Here is a 26323-nt window from a genome sequence, read left to right on the forward strand (position 1 = left end):
ATAAACCACAATTGGATGAGAGAGAGAGAGGTGGACTTCAATTCCCAGAATGCCCTAGGCTTTCGAGACCACCTCTTGGAGTTGAGAAATATTACATTAAAAACTTTTGCTCTTCTTCTCCCGGCGTTTTATACAGTGGTGGGATTCAGCCGGTTCGCACCACTTCGGGAGAACCGGTTGTTAACTTTCTGAGCAGTTTGGCAAAGAGGTTGTTGGAAGAAATCATTAGGGCAGAGAACCGGTTGTTAAATTACTTGAATCCCACCACTGATTTTATACCTGTTTTTCCGAAAGGTTCTTGGTGTTTTTCTGGGTTGCATCCTTCCAAGCAGGGGTCGGATTCAAAAATTGGTTGTTGGGTGGGTGTGGCCTACTTGGCCTCCTGCACCATGGCAAGGGTGTGTGTGTGTGTATTTTTGCCCTCCCCAAACTCTAGAGGTTTTTCTCGAGCCTCCGGGAGGGCAAAAATGGCCTCTCCCGGGCTCTGGAGGCCAGAAACGGGCCAGTTTCCGGACTCATGGAACGTCCGGGAGGCCTGGTTTTCGCCCTCCCAGAGCCGCTGCATCCAAATTGGGCCGCGTGGAGACTCCTGGGAGAGGCGGGGTGACCGGGGCCAGCCAGTCCTTGTAACTACCGGTTCGGCAAACCAGATGTAAAATGAATCCCATGCCTCTAAAATGCTATGGGGTTCCTTCCTTCCCACCCACCCTCATCGTCCCTTCTCCAGATGAGCGTTAGAATTAGGACTGGAGCAGGAGGACTCCATCCTGTCTTCCTCCTGCTCGCGGCCTCCCAAATCAGAAACCTTCCTTCCAATGGGACGGGAGGGAGACGGAGCAGCGACGTGGAGCTTTCTCGTTTTATTTTCCAGCCTGTCTATCTTAAAAAGCATTTTACAAATAGATTCTTCTTACAATAGCGATAAATAGATATATATATTTATATATATATTATACACAGGTCACTGGAAAACACGAAATACAGTCTTGGGAGTTTAAATTAAACGCAATGTTTTTAAACTTTGTAAGTTCATGGATTTTGTGCATCTTTCTTTTTTTTAAAAAAAAAATAAAAATAAAAATAAAATTAAGCAACCAAAACAACCCAAAAAGGGAAGAGGGAAAGGAGCATAAGAGAGAGACCCAGGCATCATGGAATTAATCTTTTCACATCATCGGAAGGATGTTTAAAGTTAAATGTGGATGCCTGGGAATTGGGGGGTAGGGGGGCTTTTCCCTGATCCAGACCCCTGTGGAGCCAGTAGGGGGCATCGCCCACAAGGGTGTTGTGCCCCCACCCCTAAATCCTGCACAGCATGGGGGCAGCCCAACCACGGCATAGAGGGGAGGTCCCTACAGCTTAGAGACCAACCAGAGCGTCAAATTGGGAGGTGTCTCCTGGCTCCTTTGGCCAGGCCGTGGGAGGAAGGGGGGCTGGTGGCCCAGCTGCCTCGGACCAGCCTGAAAGTCACCAGATTCAGCCACGCCCCCTCCTCCACACCCTAGCTGACCTGTGGCGAGATTGTCAAGATTTCTTTGGGATGAACATTGAGGAAGGGAGAGACTGGGAATGTCTGGGCAGGAAGCGCTCAGCCAAAATTCCCTAGGATAAGAGGGAATCATGGGGGGCAAACTGGGCAGGGAACGTGACAAAAAACGAGGGAAGGAGTGTGCCAGCCGGGCAGGGGAGAGACGTAGAAGGGAGACTGGTGGCAAGGCCAGTCAGCAAAACGGAGACGGAGGGAGCTGATCCAGGCGTAATCCAGATGGTGCCTCATAAACATCTCCATCCATGGGTCTCCTCCGCGTGCTGAAACACCATCCAGAGGTCCACCGGTCCAGAAAACTCCCTTTTCCCAGCTCCTTGCCCGGATGTCCTTTCCCAAGGTGGCATTTGGAAACGGCATGGCTGCCGGCCTCTGCGATAGGAAAGCCAGGAAGAAGCCGAAGGCTCCCTGCCCCCCTCTCCCCCGTAGACAGTCCAGACAGCCTCCCCAGAGAGAACAAGATGGTGGGAAAACACACAGGCCTTCTCCGCATCTCTCTGTGATTGTCCACTGTTTGGCTCCACAGGGTGGAGGGGTTTGGGTTAGGATTGGAAATTGGGGAGGGGGCATCTTTGAGCACAGCTCATGGAAGGGGGGAGAAATCGAGGCTCAGGGCAATGCCGTTACCGGCGCACCGCGATGGATAGAAGCCGCCCGATGCGGCCGGAGAGGAAAAGAAGCAGCTGCTTAAAATGGAGGGTCGGAGAAGCAGGATTTGCTGGTCGGAGCGTCGTCTTGTGCCGAGACGAAGATGGGGCTTCTCCTCCGTTGCCTCAGCTTGTGCTTCTTTGCCGTGAGCTGTCGGGGAGGGCAAAGGAAATGTCACCCCTCCCCCAGACCCAGGATGGAGGGGTTTGGAGGCTGAAAGGTAGAGGGCACCACGGAAAAAGAAGGGAATCGGCAGAGACAGGGAGGAACGGGTGTGTATGTGTGAGATGGGGCAGGACCAAGGGTTGGATTTGAAAATTTTAGAAACCTGTTCTCTGCCTGGTTGCTGGGTGGGCGTGGCCATGGGGGCGTGGCCTAGTCAGCTTCCTGCACCCCAGCGGGGAGGGGCATTTTCGCCCTCCCCAGGCTCTGGAGGCTTTCCTCGAGCCTCTGGGAAGGCGAAAACGGCCTCCCCCTGGCACAGGAGGCCTTCCAAAGGCCGGAAACGGGCCTGTTTCCGGATTTCCGGTACTTCCGGTAGGCCCGTTTTTCCTCCTCCCAGAGCTTCTGCGCGGCCCTGCACTTACCAGTCATCCAAAACAGGCTGCATGGAGACTCCTGGGAGGGGAAGGGTGGGGTGGGCAGGATCAGCGAGTCCTTGCAACGACCGGTTTGGCCAACCAGATTAAAATTAACATCCGGTTCGCCCGAATCCCACCTCTGGGCACGACCCCCAACTGGATCTTTTGAGGGTTGGCCAGAGACTCGGGGATGGGGGGGGGGCAGGGAAGATCCTGGGGGACCCCAGGTCTGACCTGCTCAAGAGGCACATCCACGAGACGGGAGGGAGGTTAACAGCTCTGGGGGAAAAGACAAAAAGAGGATTAAAACCGGTTCCCATCGAGATGCTGCCTCTACCGATTCCCTACCCGACAGACACCCCCCCTCTCTCAAGAAAAGGACCCTCCCTCTTCCAGCCCTTGTGGACTCCCCTCACCAAGTGTGGGGGCTGCTGGTCTGAGTGTTCGAGCTGGATCTGGATCTCTGGGCAAGGGGGGTCCATGGGCTTCCTGGGATCCGGCTGGGGGGAGCGTGAAGGGCCTGGAGGGAGGGAAGCAACGAGCCAAGTTGGGATTCAAACCAGCCATCCCTCCCGCAAACAGGTCCCACGCAGGGCACCGGGGGGGGGGAGGCACGAGGGTCCATCCCATTTGTGCATGTGTGTGTGTGTGGGGGGGGGGAGGCCAACTCCTCCAGAGCGGCCTTGTGGGGCACAGTAAGGAGGGCCAGGGAGATACCTGGAGAGCTGCCCTCACTGGGGGTGCTGGCGCTGTCATCCAGCCACGTGCTGTACATGAAGGAATCGCGTTTGTGGGAATGCGCCGATGGGAAGTGGCTCTCCTGGGAACAGAGAAAGCAGAGGGGGCGGGGAGTTAGGGGACACCCATGCAAAACTGACGAGAATCCGATGTTCCTCCGCCAAGTTCCTAGTCCACAACGTTGAGGGCAGGGCCAGCCATGGATGGGGAAGCCCTTCCAGTGAGTTGCGACTGAGAATCAGAGTCAGGGGGGAGTCGAAAAGAGGGGCTGGAATCCTTGAGCCGTTCCCAGCAACAGAGCCCCCCTTTAATGGCCGCAAAGATGGCCTCCCTGCCCCACTGTTTAAGATACTCCGGGAAGCTTTCGTTCAGCTGAACAACAAGCCACGATCTCCAGGGGCAAACTGTGGCTTATTACTGCTTTTATTTGTCTACTTTCAAAGATGCCAGAAGTCAACAGGAGCATCTCTAAAAGCCACTTCTGAATTCCCTCCTGGCTTCTGTGCCCCCCAGCGCCCGCCCCCCCGTCCCCCGTGCCACCTCACCCCGCTTGTGTCATCCCGGCAGCCTTCGGCATCCTCCACCATGCTGCCAAAGCTGCTGGCACTGGAGGAGGAGCGGGACGACTCGTGCCCGGCTTCTGGCTTTGGCATCACCGGATCCACCCTGCAAGGGAGTGGGAGAAACAGGAGTTTTAAGAGGTTGCTGGGAGTCAGAACCAAGGCCGGACTCAGCCAGGAGATGCCAGGAGTTTCTTTTCCCGCTGCCCACCTGTTTTTGGTGGTGGGCATCTCTGGCGAACTCTGATTGGAGGAGGTCTCGGATTTTGGCTCCTGGCTGGCGTGGCTGCCGTCCGGCGTCTTCGCAGATCCCGTCGGGCTCTCCCTGTGGGACACACAGCCGGGGTTTCCAAATCAAGGCCGGGGCAGAGGAAGGCTGGGGTGGAAGCAGGCCCCAGCCTCAGAAAGGAGCAACGTCTGTTGGGTCACGCTTGGCACGAAGGCAACGGGTTGGATTGGATCTCCGTGACTTTGAGGAATCTCTCTGTTGTGGTTTAGTGCGCTCAGCATGACGCACAACCGAGGCCTCCGACGATGGCTCAAAAAATCCGGGGAGGGGGGGTTTGAGGGGAGTCAACTCGCCCGCAGCCCCCTCCCCACACCTTTTCTCCTGCACTTCCTGGATATTCTCGATGCCGATGGCGCTGCTTCGGCGGGATCCGAATGGCCCCGATTTCTTCCGCGTCGGGCTCTTTCCTGGCACGATTAGGGACTGCAAGAGACGGGGAAGAAAGTGAGGAGGGTGTTTGTGTCATTAAGCAGAAAGATCGGAGAAAGATGGGAAACACTCCAGAGAATTGTGGGGAGGAGTGTTCTCTGCCTTGGGAAACCCTGTTCCAGAGCTGATCAGCAGGCAAGCAAGCCGAAGGCCGGGGTAGTGAGAAAGACCATCCCCCATCTCAACAATAGGAAGCTGCGCTAACCACCATCGTCTTAACTGTGTTTATTCCAAGTATTCCAAATAACCTTTTCTAGACACCGCCTCTTGGGAACTACAACTGCTTGTGGTGGTCCCTGAATAGCTATGGGGGTAGCCCCACAGTGTTCAGGGCCAGACCCCACAGGAGCAATCCAAGTCTTTTTAAAGGTAAAGGTTCCCCTCGCACATATGTGCTATCCGTTCCCGACTCTAGGGGGCGGTGCTCATCTCCGTTTCAAAGCCGAAGAGCCAGCGCTGTCCGAAGACGACTCCGTGGTCATGTGGCCGGCATGACTCAACGCCAAAGGCGCACGGAACACTGTTAACTTTCCACCATTTTTTCTATTTTTTCTACTTGCATTTTTTTTTTTACGTGCTTTCGAACTGCTAGGTTGGCAGAAGCTGGGACAAGTCACGGGAGCTCACCCCCGTGACGCAGCGCTAGGGATTCGAACCGCCGAACTGCCGACCTTTCGATCGACAAGCTCAGCCTCTTAGCCACCGAGCCACCGCATCCTAAAAGTGCTTACGATGCCCCAGAAGTTACAGAGTCTGCAAAACAGATGGCAGAAATGGCGTAAGTCGTATCTCCTCCACCCATCCCCACCCACCCCCAAATAATCCCTCTGCATCGTGCCAAGGTTTTAATGCTTTAACGCACCCTGCAGAACGACAAAAACAACTCCCCAAAAGGGGTTGGGAGGACAAATCGAACCAGGGAGAGGGCAGGAGAAAAAGGACGGCATTCTGAGGAGGGGGGAAAGCTCGGCCCTCCCTAGCCAGCATTTACTACCTCCGTTTACTACCAAGACTTGTCGGTTTCATGCGGAAGGAAAGAAAGAAAGAAGCGTGCTGTTGAACTCTGAACCTCGCGCATTACTCCGTGGGGCGTTCTGTGGCTCCCAGAAGAGTCCGTCCCTCAATCTATATAATATATAGATGTAATCTGTTGTTACATCCTCAAACCCCCATAACTTTAACCTTAAACTGTCTACCGTGGACCTCACCCCCATTCCTAAGAGGTCCGTAAAAGGGGTGTGCATAAGCGCAGCAGCGTCCCTACCGTCCTTGTCCTACTGAGCCAAGAGCCTTGGTGGTGCAGCAGATTAAGGTGCTGTTAAGTAGCATCAGCTGCCTGCAATTACTGCAAGTTCGAATCTCACCCAGGCTCAAGGTTGAATCAGCCTTCCATCCTTTCTAAGGTAGGTGAAATGAGGACCCGGATTGTGGGCGCAATAAGCTGACTTTGTATAAAAAAGAACACCGCTTAGGGGGGCCCGAAAGCCCTACTAAGCAGGTATATACAAAAGTATGAAGGTTATTGCTTAACGCATTGTAAGCCGCCCTGAGTCTCCGGAGAAGGGCGGCATATAAATCGAACCAATAAATAAATAAATAAACAAACAAACAAACAAACAAATAAATAAATAAAAAGTAAGTAAGTAAATAAGTAAATAAGTAAATAAGTAAATAAGTAAATAAATAAATAAGTAAATAAGTAAATAAATAAATACTGTCCCCATTTATTCGTACCCATTTCCTGTGTTCATATCCATTTTATACTTATTCCTGTTATCTCGTACATGTTTGACTAAACAAAGAAACAAACAAAAATAAAATAAATAAAATAAAATAAAATTTAATTATTTCAATTTCAATGCCGCCTTTCTCCAAAGACTCAGACTTATTTTATTTATAAAATAAAATAAAATAAAATAAATAATAAAATAAAAAGGAGCCTGAGTGGCGTAGGAGGCTAATGCCTCCTACTAAGGCAGCATTTAACATCCAGCTGCCTGCAATTACTGCGAGTTCAATTCTCACCAGGCTCAAGGTCGACTCAGCCTTCCATCCTTTCTAAGGTCAGTAAAATGAGGACCCGGATTGTGGGGGCAATAAGCTGACTTTGTATAAAATATACAAAAGTATGAAGGCTATTGCTTAACGCATTGTATGCCGCCCTGAGTCTCCGGAGAAGGGCGGCATATAAATCAAATTTAAAAAAATAAAAATAAAAATAAAATAAAATAATAAAAAACCTTATAAGGCTGCGCATTGCAGAGGGATAAACGGGAGTCCTTGAAACCATCTGAAAGGATGGGAGACCCAGCTTGGCTTGCTGGGGGGGGGCACTTCAAGGGATCAGAAATAATAACCCCCCCCTCTAAGACCCCAACCCCCCTCCCACAGTTCGTGAATGCCTCTGAGGTCTGCCTTAAAAGGGGGCCCATCGGCCCCTTTGAATGGAGCATCTTACAGGCCGTTTTATTTTTGGGATCCTAGCTTAACCGGAGGTGTGCCGAGGGCTGGGGAGGGAGGAACGCTTCCCGCCAGACGGAGGAGGGTCCAAGACCCCTGGAGGACTGTGGGGGGGGGAGTGAGGGGGGAAAAGAAAGGCTAAAAGTGCAAACAAGCCCAGAGGGTCTGTTTCCTTTCAAATGCAAACGGTTGTAATCGTCTCTCTATTGCAAAGCAAGCTGGCAGAAGGAAAGGCCTTCCCAGCAATTTCCCAGGCTTAGGAAAGGTGCCCCCCCCACAACCCTGGGGCAGGCAAGAGGGGTGTGGGGCATGCAATGGGGCGAGAAAGGGGATGGGGGGAAGGAAAGGAAGAGAGAGAGACAGAGAGAAGAAAGAGAGAGAGAAAGGAGAAGAAAGAGAGAGAAGAGAAGAAAGAGAGAAACAGAGAAAGAAGAGAGAGAGAAAGAAGAGAGAAGAAAGAGAGAAAGAAGAAAGAGAGAGAAAGGAGAGAAAGAAAAGAGAAAGAGAAAGAAGAGAAAGAGAAGAAAGAGAGAGAAAGAAGAGAAGACAGAAAGAAGAAAGAGAGAGAAAGAAGAAAGAGAGAGAAGAAAGAGAGAAGAAAAAGAAAGAGAAAGAAGAGAAAGAAGAGAGAGAGAAAGAAGAGAGAGAGAACAAAGAGAAAGAAAGAGAGAGAGAAGAAAGAGAGAGAAAAGAGAAAGAGAAAGGAGAGAGAAGAAAGAGAGAGCGAGAAGAAAGAAAGAGAAGAGAGAAAGAAGTAAGAGAGAGAAGAAAGAGAAAGAAAAGAAAAAGAGAGAAAGAAAAGAGAGAGAAGAGAGAGTGAGAAGAAAGAGAGAGCGAGGAGAAAGAAAGAGAGAAAGAGAAAAACAGAAAGACAGAAAGAAAGACAGAAAGAAAGACAGACAGAAAGAAAAAGAAAGAAAGAAAGGAAGGAAGGAAGGAAGGAAAGAAAGAAAGAAAGAAAGAAAGAAAGAAAGAAAGAAAGAAAGAAAGAAAGAAAGAAAGAAAGAAAGAAAGAAAGAAAGAAAGAAAGAAAGAAACACAGAGAGAGAGGAAGAATGAGTAAAAAGTCCAGCCACCTCTTCAATGGTTCCTATGCCTATCGCGCTGCCTCGACGTCCGTACCTACTTGACGTTTTTCCGGGCACAAGCAATGACTGGCAAGCGGGCAGAGCATGAAAAAGGGGAGGGGTGAAGAGGATAGATGGGGGGAAAGAAGGGAAGAGGACAAAGGAGGAGGAAGGGAGAGAGAGAGAGAGAGAAAAAGAAGTCATGCGAACAAAATGGCGCTCAGTCATTATCCACCAAGGGCCCAGCCTCCCCTGAAAGGGCCAAGGCAGCCAGCGGGCATGGAGGGGGCATGAGAGAAGGCAGAAGAAGCTGCTGAGGCTGTGCCTGGGATGGGATGGGGGTTGGAGTGGGAGTGGGGGGGAAAGCTGGGAGATGTTTGCCTGGGGTTGGGCAGCAGAAGCGATGCCCAAGATGAAGATCTGAATTTCAGGGGACTCTGCCACGCTCGCTGCCCCCTCTTGTTACAGCAGCCCAGTATAGCAGCTGGGGAGGGCATCCACTGCCCTCCCAGCCCAGAAATCCTCCAGCCTGGGGGAGGAGGCAGAGGAGGGTGGGAGATGGCCCCCTTTATAAGCCAGGACAGTGAGGGAGAGAACCTGGGGATGCTCCATGCCCCACTGCCATGAGAAAGGGAACCTGGCCTCCAGAAGGGCAGGGCCCACAAGACCACCCCACAGCCCACCATCCCTTCCAAACCCTGCCCAACCAAGGGTCTCTCCCACCCCTCTAGGCAGCCAACTCTCTGCCCTTCGGTCAAGGATTCTATGCTGGGGCAAGGCTGCCACCCAGTGGCCACTCTGGGGCACTGCAGCCCAAGGAGGTACCACGGGCAGGGAAGAACGGGGGAGATATGGGTCTCTGCTCCTGAACCCCCAACCTCCCCTGCCAATAATCCAACGCCATCCCCATTGGGGTGGGGGTCACCCCAGAAGGCGCTGAAGGATTGGGTGGCTGTGAAGGGGAGTGCGGGGAAACGGGCCCTGAGGGGTCCCTGGGCGGGGAGGCAGGGAGCAGAGAGGGGGGGGCACTCACTAGGCCCGTGGCTTTGGCGATGTCAGGGCTGGGGTGCCCAAAGCTGCCGCTCTGGCTGGTGGTGACGGTATTCTGCCTCTTGCTGCTGAGACCCATGGCGTCCATCGACTGGCTGCGGCTGCGAATCACCCGCTGGAAGGGAAGGCCGGCCCACCCTGAGTCCTCCTTTGCCCCTCCCCGGGCTCCCCCCTTGCCCCTTGAGGTGGGGAGGGAGCTGGGGGAGAGGCAAAGGGCTGGAGAGGGGCTGCCAAAGGGGCGGGAGATCAAGGCCCGAACCCACAAAGATGACCCCCTCGGCAGCATCTCCGGCCGCGCTGCCTACCCCTCACCTTGAACGATTCGAAGAAGCTGCTGCTGCCTCCCCCGCCGTTCTCCATCTTGTCGTCCTCGGCCCCCACACCCATCATGGACTGGCTGTTGAGGTGCAGCTCCTCGTAGAGGGTCTCCAGCAGGGCCACCCGCGTGCGCTCCTGTCACGAAAAAGGGACCACCACCACCCCTTGAGCCGAGGCTGCGGGAGGGTCAGCAAGCTGGGGAGGGGTTGGGGCACCGGAGGTGGGGTTTCAGCAGGTTCCGACCGGTTCGGGAGAACCGGTAGCAGAAATTTTGAGTAGTTCGGAGAACCGGTAGTAAAAATTCTGACTGGCCCCGGCCCCCATCTATACTCTGCCTCCCGAGTCCCAGCTGATCGGGAGGAAATGGAGATTTTACAGTATCCTTCCCCTGGAGTGGGGTGGGAATGGAGATTTTATAGTATCCTTCCCCTGCCACGCCCACCAAGCCACACCCACGGAAACGGTAGTAAAAAATTTCGAAACCCACCACTGACACACACACCCTTCCACTTGCAGCGGAGCCAGTCAGAGAGGCTCCTCTCCCCCCAATCCGCACCCGCCCCAAAAACTCACTTCCAGTTTGGCAAACTTCTCCGCTTTGTAGCAGGCGTATTCGGCGTTGATCAGCTTGGTCAAAAGGAACGCCTGGAAGTCCGGCCCCTGCAGGGAAAACAGGTGGAGGAGGTGTTTGTGTTTGCAAAGGTTGGTTTGGCTGAGTGAACAGCACTACCGTCACACACCCCGGCTAAAATTTACCTCAGGATTCTGCCCGTCGCATGAGCCCAGCAGCAGGACACAGTGCCTGACTATCCTGTGGCAGCCCCTAGTCCCAGCCAGGGGTGGGCTTCAAAATTTTTAGCAAGGGGTTCTCTGCCCGGTTGCTGGGTGGGCATAGCCATGGTAGGCGTGGCCTAGTCGGCCTCCTGCACCACGGGGGAGGGGGGAGGGTTTGCCCTCCCCAGGCTCTGGTGGCTTTTTTCAAGCCTCCAGAAGGGCGAAAACGGCCTCCCCAGAGGTGCTCTGGAGACCCGTTTCCAGCCTTCCTGAACTTCCAGTAGGCCTGCTTTTCGCCTTCCCCGAGCCTCCGCGCCCGCCCCGCACTTGCCTCCATCCAAAACGGGTCGTGTGGGGACTCCTGGGAGGGGAGGGGTTGGCGGGGCCAGCCAGGAGTGGGATTTGGGGGTTTTCCGAACTGCACAGAATCTTAACTAGAGGTTCTCCCGAACCTCTGTGAACCCCCAGCAGCCCACCTCTGGACCCAGCTGAGCATTGCCTGCCGACCCAGTCTCTCTCGCCCCTCGGAGAAGCAGAATTTCCCTTGCTGGGGGGGGGAGGGATCCTGCACGGTGCTTTGGCCTCCCCACCTTGGATGTCCTCAAGGGGGCAGGCCCGGAGGGAAGGAGACGCACTCACCTTCTGGAAAATGGCTGGGTTGGGCAACGGGGGGCCGAAGAAGGGGACATCATCCCGGGCAGTGACCGAAACCTGCAAGGAACAGAGAGGACCTCTGACGTTGGCACTAGGGAGCTGCCCCCTCACGACTGGACCCAGGACCCCATTGAGCGGCCCTCCCTCCCTTCATCCCCCCTGCCTCCCCGCCCCCCCGCGGCCCTGCCTCTTGCAATCTGCCCAGGTCAACCTTGTAGAGGGTCTTGTCCGAACAGGCGTTCTCGGCCTGCACCACCACGTAGGCGTGCAGGAAGTTGGAGGCGATCATATCCGGCACGAAAGGGGTGTTCTCGTCCTGGAAGACGATGGCCACGATATCGTTGCCGATGTGGCGCTTCCGCTGGAGCTGGGCGGGAAGGGAGAAGAGGGTCAGCCTCACCGGCTATCTGGGGGCCTGGAGGCGAGGAAGGGGATTCCCTCCCCTCCTGGTCCCCCCTACCTGCTGCGCATCCCCTTCGGTGTAGGGCAGCTTGGTCGAGACGTGGAACATGATTTCCTTGTTGCGGAAATTGTAGTAGACGGACTCGGACCCCGTCTGGCCATGGGTCACGTCCAGGCCGCCCCGGAACCTACGCAGGCCCCAGAGAAAAAGGCCTCAGGCCAAGGCCAGCCACCCCAGGGGGTTTTCTGGGGGGGGGCAGCTACACACACAGACCCAGATTGCCCCCTCTGCTGCACTCACCCCTTGAAGTCCTGCAGCTGCACCTTCTCGCCCAAGAACTCCAGGAACTCCAGAAAAGCCGGGCTCTCCTCCGTCGTGCTGAACAGCTCCTCTTCCGATGTCTGCAGGGAAAGGGGAGGAGGGGGGGTGCCCGGGTAGCCAAGGGGGGGGGCACAGGGGGAGGTCTGGCTCAGGCTCAAAGGCTGCTGCTGGCCACAGCAAGCAGCGTCCTGCCGGATCTGCCGGGGAGGCATGTGGCACGCAGGGGGCCCCGTCTAGCACAATCCAGCTGCATCGAAGGCGGTGGCGGGGAAGGGAAGGGCAGACACCCTCCCCAGCTGGGGCTGCAGGTGGCACTGCCTCCCTGGCACGAGCAGCTGAAGCCTTTTGGGTGAAGCGAAGAGAGGGGAGGGAGGGAGGAGGATGCCGGCATCTCTTGGCAAGCTTTTCCCTCCCTTTTCCCAGCTGGAAGGAAGGGAGAGGGAGCCGCGCTTCGAGAGAAAACATAGGAAGGATTTCTGCACTGTGCCCGGACCCCAATTTTTATTCCCTCCCCCACCCTAGCCAAAGGCTCCTCGCCCTGTCACCCCCCCACCCCAACCAAGGCCACTCGCAGCCTCACCTGCTCCCTTCCGGGCACGAGGGGTCGAACTCACCTGGCCAAGTTTTTGGTAAATCACCCCAAATTTGAAGTTATTGCTGATGACGTGCTCGTCGAAGGTGACGATCAGGCGGGAAGCCTGGGGGGCAAAGCAGGTGGAGTGTTGTTGGACGATCAGGCAGGAGGGAGGAGACTTGGGCGGTGGGGAAGGGGCTTTTCCATCAGGACACCCCCACTCTACCCTCCCCCCCCCGGTTTAATTCACGCTCTTACCTTGGGATACAGGACGGGGTAGAAACGATCGACGTTCACATCTTCACAGACCAGCTGTGGGGCCAAGGAGGAAAGAGGCCGTGTGAATACACGCCTGACACCCCCTCTTCTACACGGGGAGGGGGGAAGACCCTCTCGATCCTGCCCCCACAAGTTTTTGTGACTGGCACGCCGCCTTCTGCCCTCGCACCCTCCCTCCGGGCTCCAGCGAACAGATTTGGGTCAGCTGCCAGGAGGAAGCGCCGAAACCGTGGCCGACTCTCGGTTGTCTTGTGGGAAAAGAGAAAGGGGTGACCCCCGTCCGACCCCCACCCCAGCCCCCCAACTTGCCTTGGCCATCTGGATCACGTTGGGGAACTCGGTCAGGCAGGAAATGGGGATGACGTCGTGATAGGACCGGCTCTTGGTGCTGCAGCGAGGAGGAAAAATAAAGTGAGGGCCGCGTGGCCGGGGTGGGGAGAGACACAGGGGACTCAGCTCCACCCCAGGAGGTACCCCTCCTCTTACCGCAGGAGCAGGCGCAGATGCTCCTGGTCCCCGATCACGTCGTACTTGAGCGAGAAAACCAAGTGTCCCAGGGCCGCGTCCACCGAGTAGTAGTTGAAATGTTCCTGTCCAGACACAAGCCAGAAGGGGGAAATTTATCAAGCTCTACTGCTCCTGACTTTGGAGGCTCGTCGTGGAAAGCAACGCATCTGACAAATGCCGGTTTTACAACTGCTTTTTTTTCCTCAGAAAAGTTTTTATTTTTATTTCTCATAAACACATTTACATGTACGGTTATTTATCCATCACTTTTCATTCATCTTGTCTTTTAACTTTCATGTTTCATTTTTACTTTTTCAGGGCTGCTCTTTTACCCTTTACCTTTACTCCGACCTTTCTTCTTCTCCTCCCCTTCTCTTCCTTCCTCTCTCTCCTCCTACTTCCTTCATTCTTCCTCTCCTTCTCTTTCCTGCTTCCCCTTCTCTTCCCCCACTCCTCTCTTCTTCCCCCCTTCTAACCTTCTCTTCTGCTCCTCTTTCCCCTCCCTTTTCTTCCTCTCCTTTTCCCTTTCTTCTTCTCCTCCCCTTCTCTTCCTTCCTCTCTCTCCTCCTACTTCCTTCATTCTTCCTCTCCTTCTTTTTCCTACTTCTCCTTCTCTTCCCCCACTCCTCTCTTCTTCCCCCCCTTCTAACCTTCTCTTCTGCTCCTCTTTCCTCTCCCTTTTCTTCCTCTTTTCCCTTTCTTCTTCTCCTCCCCTTCTCTTCCTTCCTCTCTCCTCCTACTTCCTTCATTCTTCCTCTCCTTCTTTTTCCTACTTCCCTTTCTCTTCCCCCACTCCTCTCTTCTTCCCCCCCTTCTAACCTTCTCTTCTGGTCCTCTTCCCTCTCCCTTTTCTTCCTCTCCTTTTCCCTTTCTGCTTCTCCTCCCCTTCTCTTCCTTCCTCTCTCTCCTCCTACTTCCTTCATTCTTCCTCTCCTTCTCTTTCCTGCTTCCCCTTCTCTTCCCCCACTCCTCTCTTCTTCCCCCCTTCTAACCTTCTCTTCTGCTCCTCTTTCCTCTCCCTTTTCTTCCTCTTTTCCCTTTCTTCTTCTCCTCCCCTTCTCTTCCTTCCTCTCTCCTCCTACTTCCTTCATTCTTCCTCTCCTTCTTTTTCCTACTTCCCTTTCTCTTCCCCCACTCCTCTCTTCTTCCCCCCCTTCTAACCTTCTCTTCTGGTCCTCTTCCCTCTCCCTTTTCTTCCTCTCCTTTTCCCTTTCTGCTTCTCCTCCCCTTCTTCTCCTTCCTCTCTCTCCTCCTACTTCCTTCATTCTTTCTCTCCTTCTTTCCTGCTTCCCCTTCTCTTCCCCCACTCCTCTCTTCTTCCCCCTTCTAACCTTCTCTTCTGCTCCTCTTTCCTCTCACTTTTCTTCCTCTCCTCTTCCCTTTCCTCTTCTCCTCCCCTTCTCTTCCTTCCTCTCTCCTCCTACTTCCTTCATTCTTCCTCTCCTTCTTTTTCCTACTTCCCTTTCTCTTCCCCCACTCCTCTCTTCTTCCCCCCTTCTAACCTTCTCTTCTGCTCCTCTTTCCCCTCCCTCTCCTTTTCCCTTTCTTCTTTCTCTCCCTCTCCTCTCTTTTCCCTTCCTCTCTCTCTACTTCTTCCCCGCTCTCTTGTTGTTTCCCTTTTCAGTCCAATCTAAAGCGGTATTTGAGCAGCCCCGGATTTCCTATTTATCTTTATTCTCATTTCAATTTCTTATTCGATTAATATTTCTTTTTATTTCATCATTTATCGTACGCGGTTTTACAACTGCTTTGAATGAGGTATTCTCTCAAGAAAACTTCCACGAGACCGGACCAGACCCACCCCTGCTGGGAAGAGCGAAGGGACCCTCCTCTAATTCTCCCCCCCCCCACTTCTCCCCTTCCTGCTTTCACCATTCTGCGAGGCCTCCTCCGGCTTCCTTTGTGAGGAAGGGGCTTGAGTTGGGGGTCCCTCTGCCCCTCCTCCCCCAGGTGCTGCTTTCCTTCGAAGGCCAGGGCCAGGAGGAGAGAAGGGGGTTAAGCCAGCCCTGCCCCACCCGGCTGGACAAACAGCTGGGTCGAGTGGAGCCCTTCCCTGATAATTGCAGCTGCCCCACCCAGAAGGCACACAGGTGGCAGAGCTGGGAGACCAGCGGGCGATTCCTCCAGATGGAGCAGCCGTGCAAGGCCTCGGATGATTTCCCACTGGGGATCCCCCACCCCGTAAAACTGCAGCACCCCCTTTTTTTTTTGGTGCCCTACTCAGAAATCCCCGCCTCCATCCTGTGCCCTCGGCCGAAGCCCCTCAGAACAGCATCTGAGGCGAACACAGAGAAGGGCCCCAATCTGGGTGGGGGTGAGGTGGTGGGGGTAAAGAGGGAGGCAGCCCTGCAGTTGGAGGGTGGGATGGGGGAGGGGGTCCCCGTGGAGGAAGGACAGGAACAGCTCATCCTCCAGGTTGGCTCGGACTTGTTGTGCGTTCTTTGCATTCCTCCCCGAAATTCGTTCGGCAGGCCCAGGCAGAGGCGGGAGTGGGAGGTCCAAGGCTGCCCGGGGCAAGAGAAGACCCCGAGGCCTCTCTGCACCCCGGCTTCGGAAGGCAGCCCCCACCCGAAAGAGTGGGAAAGCTGGAGACGACCCCCTTGGGGTGCACCAAAACATCCCTTCCAGACGGGAGGAGAGGAGGACGATGGAGGGGGGGGCACGGGCTACTCGGGAGGAGGCCGAGCACACTCTCGGGGTGGGGGCTGCATCCCCCCCCCAGATTCAAGGACGATTTGAGGCGCACGCCCTGCCCAGGTTACAGGGCATCACAGCAGCCTCTTGGCGGGGGTCCCAGTGGGGTTATGAAGGGGTGTCGTTCTCCTTCCCAAGCCCCCTCCCTCTCTCTCACCCTCCCTTCCCCGCGGGCTGACCTTGCCTAGGAAGTGTTTCCGGTACACCCTGGCCAGGTGGTTGCATTCCAGCTTGACCTTACAGCCGGGAGACTGGAGCTCGGGCACTTCCGCCAAGTCGTGGTTGGTGCCCTCGATCCAGTAGCCTCCAAATTGAGGGAGCAAGATGAGAGGGAAGGGGGCCTCTCGGCCCAGAACCTGCAGAAGGGAAAACACTGGGTTGGAAGGAGGAGGAGGAGGATTTGAACCTGGGGCAGGCAGCTAGGAAGACTGCCCATCTCCGTCCCTGTCCCCTTCCCCGTCCCCGTCCCGTCCCGTCCCCGTCCCCATCCTGTCCCCGTCCCCCACCCAGCTGAGAGACAGGAGGGTCCACCCAACAGCCCACTACTTGGGAAGAAAAAAAAAAGGAGGGGGGAACAAGGGCGGGCAGCAATTCTCCCCACCACTCTGAGGTAGACTGCTCCTAACCATGGAGTCTCCACGGTTCCGCTGGTAAGACTTAAACTCTTCCTTACCTCATGGACGCTGGGATACGGGATATAATCCTCTTCCGTCTGCAACACAAACACGTGTGTGTCAATGCACAAGCAGACACATACACATGTGCACTCGGCCTGCCCCACCCCCTCCCTCACCTTCCCACAATCGGGAAGAAGATCTGTGGGGCTGCAGCCCCCCACCCCCACCCCACCCCCGGACTGGACAGGAGGAGATTAGTGGTGGGTGGGAATGAGTGAGGGGGGAAGAGATGCCACCTGGGGGCAGGGGCAGGTAAGGGAGGGCACAGCCCACGGCCCATAATGGGTGAGGAAGAGACCGAGATGACACACAGGCACACCCCCTCTAGTTTCATGGGGAGTAAAAGGGGTGGAGACAGAAATCCGCTTTCAGGCTGGCAGGATTCAGCCAAGGTAGCTTTGCGATACCCGTGGAAGGAGCTCAACCTGTGGGATGTCTGCCTGGGGTGGGGTGGGGTGGGGGGGGCAGGGCACGGAGGGACAGAGTACCTACCTTGAGGGTAGGGGGGAAGGCACAGCGCTGCTCGTCCATCCGGTTTCCCTGTGTGTGGGGTGGGGGGAGAGACCAGCCCCAGAGTCAACAGCCACGCCTGGGCCGCCCGCCAGCTGCGGCTGGGCTGGGGCAGGCGGCCCGGGATGGCGGAGATCCTGCTTGGCACAGGTCGGCCTGGCCCAGCGCTTGGGCACAGCCGAGGGGGGGGGCAGAGGGGAAGAGCGCAGGTCCAGCTGCTGCTCCTGAGCGAGAAGGAACAGCCCGGGGCTACGCGGGCCCCAGATGTGGCCACAAACCACCCCACGCGGGGCCTCGGCTGAGTTGGCACCCTTGCAAAGCCTGACTCTCTTTTAAAAGCCCCCCCGCCCCTCCCCATCCTGAGGGACAACTGCCTTAGCTGAGTTTTACGGACACTGCAATCCCGCATGCCAAAAGACCCCCAAAAGGCGGCTGTGGATTCTGAGCTCAAGGAAAAAGCACGGGCATCTCTGAGCATGCAAAGAGCGCATTTCTTAACCCATTACCGGCCCGTCCCACTCGAGTCCCCCCCCTCAAAGCAAAGTGGCTGTTTCCACTCTCAGAAAGGATCGATCCGCCCCTTATTCAAGGGGGGGGTCTCTCTTTCTCTCGGACGGACCCCCCCTCCCGTCTCCACTGGCCCTCAATAGCCCCCTCCCCTCCCTCCCCGCTGCCCCAGCTCCACCAGACACCCCCCGACAGGCTCGGGCTTGACTTACCTGCATCTTTTCGATCATCGCAAACAATTCGGTGTTCTGCAGAGAGAGAGAGAGAGAGAGAAGGTTCAGGCTGGAGGGTGAGGAGGGGGCCGGTTGGCGCCCAGACTACCCTGAACTGGAAGCCCCCCACCCCAGTTTGCCAACCAAAGTCTTTTTCTTCTTCTCCACCTCAGAAGAGGCACAAAAGACCCAGCTCCGCAAAGAGGATGCATGTACCGGACCCTCTCCAGGGTCCTTGGCTCAGGCCAAGGGGGTAGACAGAGCGCGAGGAGGTCAGCACGGGAGGGCGAGACCCCCACGGTCCAGGATTCTCCATGACAGGCTGATGGTCCCTTTCCTGCCTGCCCCTGTTCTCCCCCTCGGCTTCCCACCACTCCTCCTTCAGTGGGGCTCCGAGCCCACCCCCACTCGCAAGCAGCGGATACTCACACTCCAGCCCTGGTCCTCGCCAGCCCCCCTCCATTGGGGGGGCTTTGGAGAGGGATGCGCCATTGGCTCTCCTCTCCCTTACACAAGGTGGGTCAGATCACATCCTTCTCCCCACGCGCTCCAGGGGAGGGGGAGAGGGAGGGAGGGAGGGAGGGAAGGAGGAGGAGGGAGGGAACAGCAGCACCTCCCGGCAGGTCGGAGGGAAGGGAAGGGAAGGGAAGAGAGGGAGGGGCAGCCACACACACGCCTGGCATCTGCCCGTACAGCCATTGGGCGCCAACCAGGTGGCCGGGCCGGGAGGAGGCAGGTCTTCCTGGGGGTGGGGGGTGGGTGGGAGGGAAGGAGGAGGGCAGAGGGTCACCATGGCAACTGGCCGCCCCTTTGAAGGGGATGAATGATGGGAGGAGGGGGGGCCGCCGATGGGGAGTGGGGGCTCGGCCAAGGACCAGAATCCATCCAGGAAGCAGGAAGGTCTCCGGAGATGATGATGAAGATGGTTTTTCCCCCCATGGGTCTCCACAGGGGGAGCAGCCGCCCCCACCCCACAAGGAGAAACCAGGAAACGTTGATAAAACAACATTTGGGGAGTGGGGGGGGGAGGCAGACCGCGGCCACAAAGGGGCCACGGGAGAGCAGCCCCCCCCTTCCTCCCACCTGTAATGCTGGCCTTGAAAAGAGAAATGAAACTTTAATTCATTTCGTGGCCTGCAAGTTCTCTCTGCCCCACTGGTCTCTCGCCCCTTCCTGAACTCCCCACGGCCCAGCTTCAACGGGAGGAGGTGGGGTAGGGTGGGGGCGGCATGCTTTTTGGGAAGGATGCAGGAATGCATTCGAGGGTGGGGGGTGCGGGTGGCGGCGAGCGAGAGGGGATGGCGTCCGTGGGGAAAAAAAATTAGATGAGGGGCTGCCCAGCATCCTGGGTGGAAAGGGCTGATCTGCTTGGGTTCCCGTTGGCAGGTGGGCACGTTGCCTTGGCAACCGGCTCCCCCCTCCCTCCCTCCCTCCCTCCCTCTCGCAGTGGGCATTGCCCCGAAAGCCACCCCCCAAAAAACACCTTCCCCCCCCTTGTAAGCACAGCGGCTTCCCGCCTGCCCCGTGGATTTCCCCAACCTTCCGTCCGGGCATTGGGATGCCAGTCCCAGATCCTGCCAGGTGGGATGGGATGGGGAAGGAAGCAAGGAAAGGCTCTCCCATCAAAGCCTTTTATTCTGGAAAGGCTTGGCCCCCGGCCGGCCCCTTTCATGAGGCAGGCAGTTCCACCGGCTCTTGCCGTCAGGAAAGGCCTCCAGGCACCCTTCCCTCCCCCCTCCCTCAACCCAGTTCTATTCCTCCTGACCTCTGGGCCAACTGAGGACCTCCCCGCTCCCAACCTCAGAAGCAGATGATCCAGAAGGCCTACCCTGCAGGGCTGGTAGTACAGGTCTCCTGCGTGACCAGGGGGTTGGACTAGATGACCTACAAGCTCCCTTCCAATTCTGCTACTGTTTACACCTGTGGTGTAAACCTCAGCTCAGCTGCAGGAGGCCTGTCTGACCAAACAGCCCCCCCACAATCGGGCGAACCCTGCCTTCGCCTGGGAGGGGGGATCACAGAGGAGCCGCCCCCCTACCCAGGGCCCCCACTCCAGCTCCGAGGTATCTTTACGATGCAGACTTCCGGAAATGTGGGTGGGAAGCCAGCCCTGCCCCCTATGTGCCCCATTCCCCCCCCAAAAATTCAGCCATGTTGAAACCCTTACCTTGGGATGGAGAAATATGAGGTGCGAAGGGGGAGAGATCCTTCTGGGCAGTTCTAGGGGTCCGCTGGAGGAGGAGTGGGGCAGCCCATCATTTTTCCTGGGGGGGGGAGGGAAGAAAGAAAGAAAGAAAGAAAGAAAGAAAGAAAGAAAGAAAGAAAGAAAGAAAGAAAGAAAGAAAGAAAGAAAGAGAAAAGACAAGTTTGTAGGGGGAAAAAAAACCCACACAGGAAAAGCTCTCTAACCCAGACCCCTTTATTTGGGGGGCTGGAGTGTTATTTGGGCCTGTTGATGTCACAAGAGTTTTGGGCACAGGCCCATTTAGTAGGGAAAGTGGTTGGGGGCTACCAAGCACCCCTCCCAACTGAGCCAGGACACTCAAGGGGTCCATGCAGAGTTAGCTGCCTGGGAGGGGGGGTCTTTCTCTGGAGAGAGGGTCCCAGTGAAACCGCCTCCCCTCTCCTTCTTGCCTTCAAGGGGTGGGACGGCAACTCCCAGTGGCTGGCCGAGACCCCTCCCCAGCCAGGCTCTCCTCCCCATCCATCCATCCATCCATCCATCCATCCCCGTAACCCTGGCAACGGGATGCAGATGCTCTCGGCAACCGGTCCTCTCCCACCCTCCTACACGCAAGGTGGGCCAGCCCTGAGAAGACACTCGGGGTATGCTCAGAGGCTCCACGCTCAGGTGGGAATGGGGGGGGGAAGGCCGTGGCGGCCGGCGGAACCCCGAGCGCATGCCCGCCCCAGCGTGTCGACAAGGGTTTCTATAGCAACGTGATACCGTTAATTGATTGGCATGCGTCATGCTGGTGGCAAATTGTGTGTCGAACCCAAGGCGCTTGCGCAGAGAGGAAGGGGTGGGTGGGAATATGGTTGTCAAGGCAGCTGATGCCTCCCGCCCTGGAGCCACCTGGTGCTTCTAATGCCGGGGTCTAAGCACTGATCCCGAGCACAGAGATGCCCTCTGAACTTTCGTGGGCATCCCTCCTGGCCCCAAGAAGGCCCCGATTGGGACCCCTGGCAGGATGAGCAAACCCTCCCCTCCCCATGGAAATGGGGGACCAGACTGCTATGCAGCCTTGCTCCCCTCTCCCCAACCCCCACCAGCCAAAACGGGGCAAGGAAAAGCTCTCCCAGCCCAATTCTCCGCTTGTTAAAAGGAGACGGGCATTCCCACAGGTGGCCACCAGAGGGCGATCCCCCGCTTCCCAAAAAGAAAGTGGGCGGAGTCTGACCTTAACAGCTGAACTGCGGCTTGGATTTGGGCCCTCCCACTTTTTAAAGGGGGCTTTCAAAGCCCTCAACTCCTTCCCCCCCCCGCCGCCACCAATCTAGGGGGGCCTGAGAGAATGAAAGGGGTGCGAACTTTTATAAAATGTTTTATAGATGGCACTTAGATCCTAAACAATTATCATGTACGTATCCTAATTTGCAAGCTAAATGTTGGAGATGTCAATGTAATGATGCAACCTATTATCATATATGGTGGACCTGTAAGAAAATCAAGGCATTTTGGATAAAGATTTGGTGGGTGATGCAGAACATTCTGAAAAGAAGGTTGAAATTTACTCCTCAATTTTTCCTATTGGGTATAACGACGGATTGTACAGTATCAGAGACTAAATTGATTTTGAACTTAATATCAGCAGCTAGGCTGTTGGTAGCGCAATACTGGAAGAAGGACTCTTTGCCTACTATTGAAGAGTGGATACTGAAAGTAACGAACTTAGCAGAAATGGCGAAAATCTCAGCGTACCTGAAGGACCATACGCAAGAAAGATACGTATCGGAATGGAGAAGATGGATTGACTATATTCAAAATAAGTATCAGACAAGAAAATATCAAATTGCTTATGAATGAACGTTAAGTATTATGTTATCCATAGTGGAGTTAAGGTTTCAGGGGGGGAGATAGTAGTCTGAGGATAAGTAGGTTAATCTATTTTATGATTGTTAAATGAAACACCTTGTATTTTGCTCTGGGAAATCTGGGGGGGAGGGTGGGATGAGGGGAGGGAAAGGGTGGGGGGAATATGGGGGGGAAGAAAATTTTTGCTTTTTGTAAAACTTTTCAATAAAAAAAAAAGAAAAAAAAAAAGAAAGGGGTGCGATCAGTGGTGAAATGTAAAATTTGTTACTACCGGTTCTGTGGGCGTGGCTTGGGGGGGTAATGCGATTGGGTGGGCGTGGCCAACTTTTTTTTTTAACTTTTAAAAGCATTTTTTTCTACAACCTTAAGAGGTTGCAGAAAAAAATGCTTTGAGAAGTCTCTGACGATCCCAGCTGAGCCATGTGATCATCAGAGGCTTTTTTTAAAAAAAAACTTTTAAAAGCATTTTTTCGGCCGAAGAGGTTGTAGAAAAAATGCTTTTAAAAATAATAAAAAAAAGCCTCTGATGATCGCGCAGCTCATCTTGGCATGGGGGGGGGCAGGGATTTTTGCTACCGGTTCTCCGAACCACCCGCCATCATCGCTACCGGATCGGGCAATCCGGTCTGAACCGGGAGCATTTCACCCCTGGGTGTGCGATACCACTTTAGCACCAATGGGGCAGCGTTGTGTGTTGCCTATGAACCTAGAAGCTGCTTGCTTGACCGTGTTCGAAAGTGAAAAGACAGCGTTTTTTTCAACCTTGGCTACTTTTGAGGGGGGTGGGCTTTGAACTCCCAAAATTCTCCAGCCGAGGGGGAGACAAGCGTGGCTGGTTATATAGGGGCAGCCTTCCAGGCCCCTCCCAAAAGCCAAGCAACAGATGCTTCCTTCACGCGGGGCTGGCAAGGGCATCCTAGCAGCACTTCAGGCAGGCAACGTGCCAACCAGGACCGTCCATGAGAGGCTTTGATTGTTCCCTCAGGACTCGGGGTGGGGTGGGGAAAGGGGGTCCCCAGGCAGCTCCAGGGCCAACTCTAGCTGGAGGAACTCTGGGAAGCAGCAGCAGCAGTAGCCAAAAAAAAAAAAAAAGTCTCGGGAGCACAGAGACATAGCGGGCACCCTCCCTTCATTATTCAGAGAGAGAAGAGAGAGTGGGTACTTTCACCTTCTCCCAAATGCAAAAGAGGAGAGGGGGAGTACTTTTGAGGGGGTTTGAGTCCTGACCAGGCCAGGAGATACCTGAAATTGGGGGGGGCAGGAAGAGAGAGAGAGAAAGAAGAAAGAGAGAGAGAAAGAAAGAAGAGAGAGAGAGAGAGAAGAAAGAGAAAAAAGAAAGAGAGAAGAAAGAGAGAGAGAGAAAAGAGAGAGAGAGAAAAGACACAGAGAGAAAGATGAAAGAGAGAGAGAAAGAAGAAAGAAAGAGAAAGGAGAGAGAGAAGAAAAAGAGAGAAAGAAGAGAGAGAAAGAGAAAGGAGAGAGAGAAGAAAGAGAGAAAGAAGAAAGAGAAAAGAGAGAGAGAGAGGAGGGAGAAAGAAGAAAGAGAGAGAAAGAAGAGAGAGAGAAAGAAGAGAGAGAAGAGAGAGAGAAAGGAGAGAGAAGAAAGAGAGAAAGAAAGAAAAAAGAGAAAGAAAGAAGAAAGAGAAAGAAGAAAGAGAAGAGAGAGAGAGAAGAGAGACAGAGAAAGAAGAGAGAGAAAGAAGAAAAAGAAAGGGAGAGAAAAAAGAGAGAGAGAAAGAAGAAAGAGCGAGTGAAAAAGGGAAAGAACAGAAAGAGAAAGAAAAGAGAGAGAGAAGAAAGAAAGAAAAAAAAAAAAGAGAGAGAGAGAGAGAGAGATGCACGTTCCGGCAGAAGGGAACGAAAGCATTTGGAAACGATGCCCCCACACGAGGGAGGGAACATTTTTCGGGGAGAGGGGCTCATCTTGGAGTCTTCCCTGAAGGATGCATGTACCAACCCAGCCATGTCTCCTGGGCATCCAGGAACTCCCTCCCTCCCAATGCCCTGGCACTGCCCTCCTCAGTCTAGCCAAGGCCAAAAGTCCTGATATGCCAGCTTTCCGACAGAAAGCCGAGAGCGATGCTGCCCACCCACCCACTTGAGCCAAGCTGGGCTCCTTGCGTGCCCCGTGCTGCATCCCAGAGAGGGTGTGTGTGTTTCCTTCCAGCCCTTAAAAAGCCATTTTTTGCCAACTGCTTGTTTTCACGCAGGACCTGAGTTCAGGATGCTCCAGGACGCAGCCCGGAGCATCTGTTTTCTGCCAGGGGGTGCCAGCGAATAGGGAAGGGTGGGGGGGGGATGCCCCGTACTCACTTCAGGCTCCAGGGGTAGGTGCTCGTCTTGTCCACCCTGAAGGGGGAGAGAGAGAGATAAAAAAAACAGGCGGGCATCTTCAGCATCCGGAGCTCAGCAGCGCCAGCCATCCTCCTCGCCAAACGAGCCTCCCCACCGCTGCCACCCTCTTGGCACAAGGGCACCCCTATCCCTCCCAATGCAGCCAAATGTAGACCAAAGGCTGGAAAACAAACAAGGCCTGTTTGGGGTTTGTTAGCCGAGTCTCAAACCCGTTCAGCCGGCCCGAGAACCGGTCGTCGTGTTTGGAGTTGAACCATCTGGATAAGCGGGCATCGCCGAGCGATTAAGCCTGCAGCACCCGCAGCTCTGCAGCCCTCTGGCAGGATGCCGGCCCCTCCCCCTCCCCTCCTCCCCCGGGATGCAGCAAAAGGGGGCTGTTCGGGGGGGGGGGCTTGGCTTCCCCTTCCTGCCCTCTTTTTCCCATGGGGGTGTGATGGTGGTGGTGGAGCCTCCACTCTCAAGGGCAGTCCACCCTCCTCTCCTGGTGCACGTATGGAGGAGGAGCAATTCCTGCTCTGTTGCAGGATTTCGCAGGAAGGGAAATGGGGGGGATCATGGGACCCCCCCCTCCTCAGTAATTGAGACTCCTGTGAGGCATGGCAGAACACGGGTGGGGAGAGAAAGGGGCACCGTTTTGGGCATCTGCTCCTCCTGGCATCAACATTTCTCCCTCCTTCCCTCCCAATCTGGAAGCAAAAAGCACCAGGAACGGGCCCGGTGGCTCAGCAGACTGATAGCATTGTGATTAACACCAGCTGCCTGCAATTACTGCAGGTTCGAATCTCGCCAGGCTCAAGGTTGACTCAGCCTTCCATCCTTTCTAAGGTGGGTAAATTGAGGACCCAGATTGTGGGGGCAATAAGCTGACTTTGTATAAAATATACAAAAGGATGAAGGCTATTGCTTAACGCCTTGTAAGCCGCCCTGAGTCTCCGGAGAAGGGCGGCATATAAGTCTAATTAAAATAAAAATAAAAATTGGGGGGGGGGGCGTGAGATGCAGCAGACAGCATCATTTGGGGGGGGGAGGCAATGAATCAACCCCCCCCACTACCAGCTCCTCCCCCCATCCCTGTAACTGGCCTGTGGGAGGGGGGTCACAGCATCCCCCCTACCGATTTATCTATTCATATGCAGATAGGTCCATCAAGACAGTCATCAAATCAGAAGTCACCCCCATGGCCGGATTAAATGGATTTGCCCCCCCCCCCCCGTTGCCCGCCTCCCCTCCCGCAACCGGGCAGCTCTGCCCCTCCCACGGAGGAAATTCCCCAGCCGGAAGAACAAGGAGCTGCCTTGTCCTAGGAGAAGAGGCGGCTTGGGGGGGTTGAGAGGGGGGGGGGCCACAGAGCAAGAACACAACCCCCCCATTTCGACGCTGAAAGAGACAAAGGATTTTTCTAGCAGCTGGGTGGGAGGAACAGAAGAAGAGTTGCAGAAGAGCCACCCTTCCTCATTCATGGGGTGGGGTGGGGGTTTACGGGGTGGGGGGGGTGGGGGTTTTTCCTTCCAGCCCTTAAAAAGCCACTTTTGGCCAACTGCTTGTTTTCATGCAGGACCCCGAGTTCAGGATGCTCCCAAGTTGCAGCCGGGAGCGTCTGTTTTCTGCCAGGGGGGCGCCAGCGAATAGGGAAGGGTGGAGTGGGGTGGGGGTCTTTTTAAAGGTTGATTAATTTGCCTTAATTGCGGTTCATTGGCACAGCACCAGGCGGGGACAAGCCCATTTTAAAGAGGGATGACCGAGGCTGGGCAACGCAGCCTGCCTTTTTGGGAAACATGCAGGATGGGAATGCAGGTTTGGGAATGGCAGGAGGGAGAGGGGCTTGGTCTGCCCCCCCCCAAACCGAGAATGAACCCCCACCACCACCAAAAATTCCCCCACTCACCCGCCATAGGCCCCGAAGGTGAAGCTCCGCTTGCGGGACCCCATCCCGGCTCCCGGAGTGCTCGGTGGAGCTGGCCACCCTGGCGCTGCCCGTAGCAGCAAAGCTCTGGAGCCCAGCAGAGAAAGGGGGAGGGCCCGGCTGGCCCCTCCCGCCAGGCCAAACTGGTTGGGCGGCTGCAAGACGGCCTCAGGGCACTTGGTTTGCCAGCCAGCCAGCCAGCCAGCATCCCCGGCGGGCAAGAGGGGCTGC

At 55.3% G+C, this 26323-nt stretch overlaps 1 protein-coding gene across 7 annotated transcripts in view; it reads right to left on the reverse strand.

The window, feature by feature from the left end:
* Positions 1-986: 986 nt before the first annotated feature.
* Positions 987-26323, reverse strand: part of RAP1GAP (RAP1 GTPase activating protein) — a 29655-nt gene continuing 4318 nt past the window's right edge. Inside the window, exons 1-27 of one of the 7 annotated variants that reach the window (XM_087879055.1) lie at positions 26075-26223; positions 24148-24183; positions 23038-23076; positions 19966-20062; positions 17799-17834; positions 17062-17109; positions 16566-16604; positions 16072-16248; positions 13178-13281; positions 13001-13079; positions 12671-12724; positions 12453-12536; positions 11818-11918; positions 11575-11704; positions 11326-11481; positions 11100-11171; positions 10260-10346; positions 9681-9821; positions 9352-9483; positions 8328-8405; positions 4676-4785; positions 4285-4398; positions 4059-4179; positions 3493-3595; positions 3192-3295; positions 3010-3054; positions 987-2344 (exon numbers count right to left, since the gene is read on the reverse strand). In XM_087879055.1, coding sequence (XP_087735181.1) covers positions 3046-3054; positions 3192-3295; positions 3493-3595; positions 4059-4179; positions 4285-4398; positions 4676-4785; positions 8328-8405; positions 9352-9483; positions 9681-9821; positions 10260-10346; positions 11100-11171; positions 11326-11481; positions 11575-11704; positions 11818-11918; positions 12453-12536; positions 12671-12724; positions 13001-13079; positions 13178-13281; positions 16072-16248; positions 16566-16604; positions 17062-17109; positions 17799-17834; positions 19966-20062; positions 23038-23076; positions 24148-24183; positions 26075-26118 — 2295 coding nt within the window. In that variant the 5' untranslated portion in view covers positions 26119-26223 and the 3' untranslated portion in view covers positions 987-2344; positions 3010-3045. Of the gene's footprint in view, positions 2345-3009; positions 3055-3191; positions 3296-3492; positions 3596-4058; positions 4180-4284; positions 4399-4675; positions 4786-8327; positions 8406-9351; positions 9484-9680; positions 9822-10259; positions 10347-11099; positions 11172-11325; positions 11482-11574; positions 11705-11817; positions 11919-12452; positions 12537-12670; positions 12725-13000; positions 13080-13177; positions 13282-16071; positions 16249-16565; positions 16605-17061; positions 17110-17798; positions 17835-18227; positions 18351-19965; positions 20063-23037; positions 23077-24147; positions 24184-26074; positions 26224-26323 lie in introns of those variants that run through there. The other 6 variants (XM_087879057.1, XM_087879056.1, XM_087879060.1 and 3 more) reach the window with 6 other exon arrangements.

This window comes from Pantherophis guttatus, chromosome 15 (assembly GCF_059756535.1).
Source record: "Pantherophis guttatus breed Tessera chromosome 15, ASM5975653v1, whole genome shotgun sequence".
Lineage (NCBI taxonomy): Eukaryota > Metazoa > Chordata > Lepidosauria > Squamata > Colubridae > Pantherophis > Pantherophis guttatus.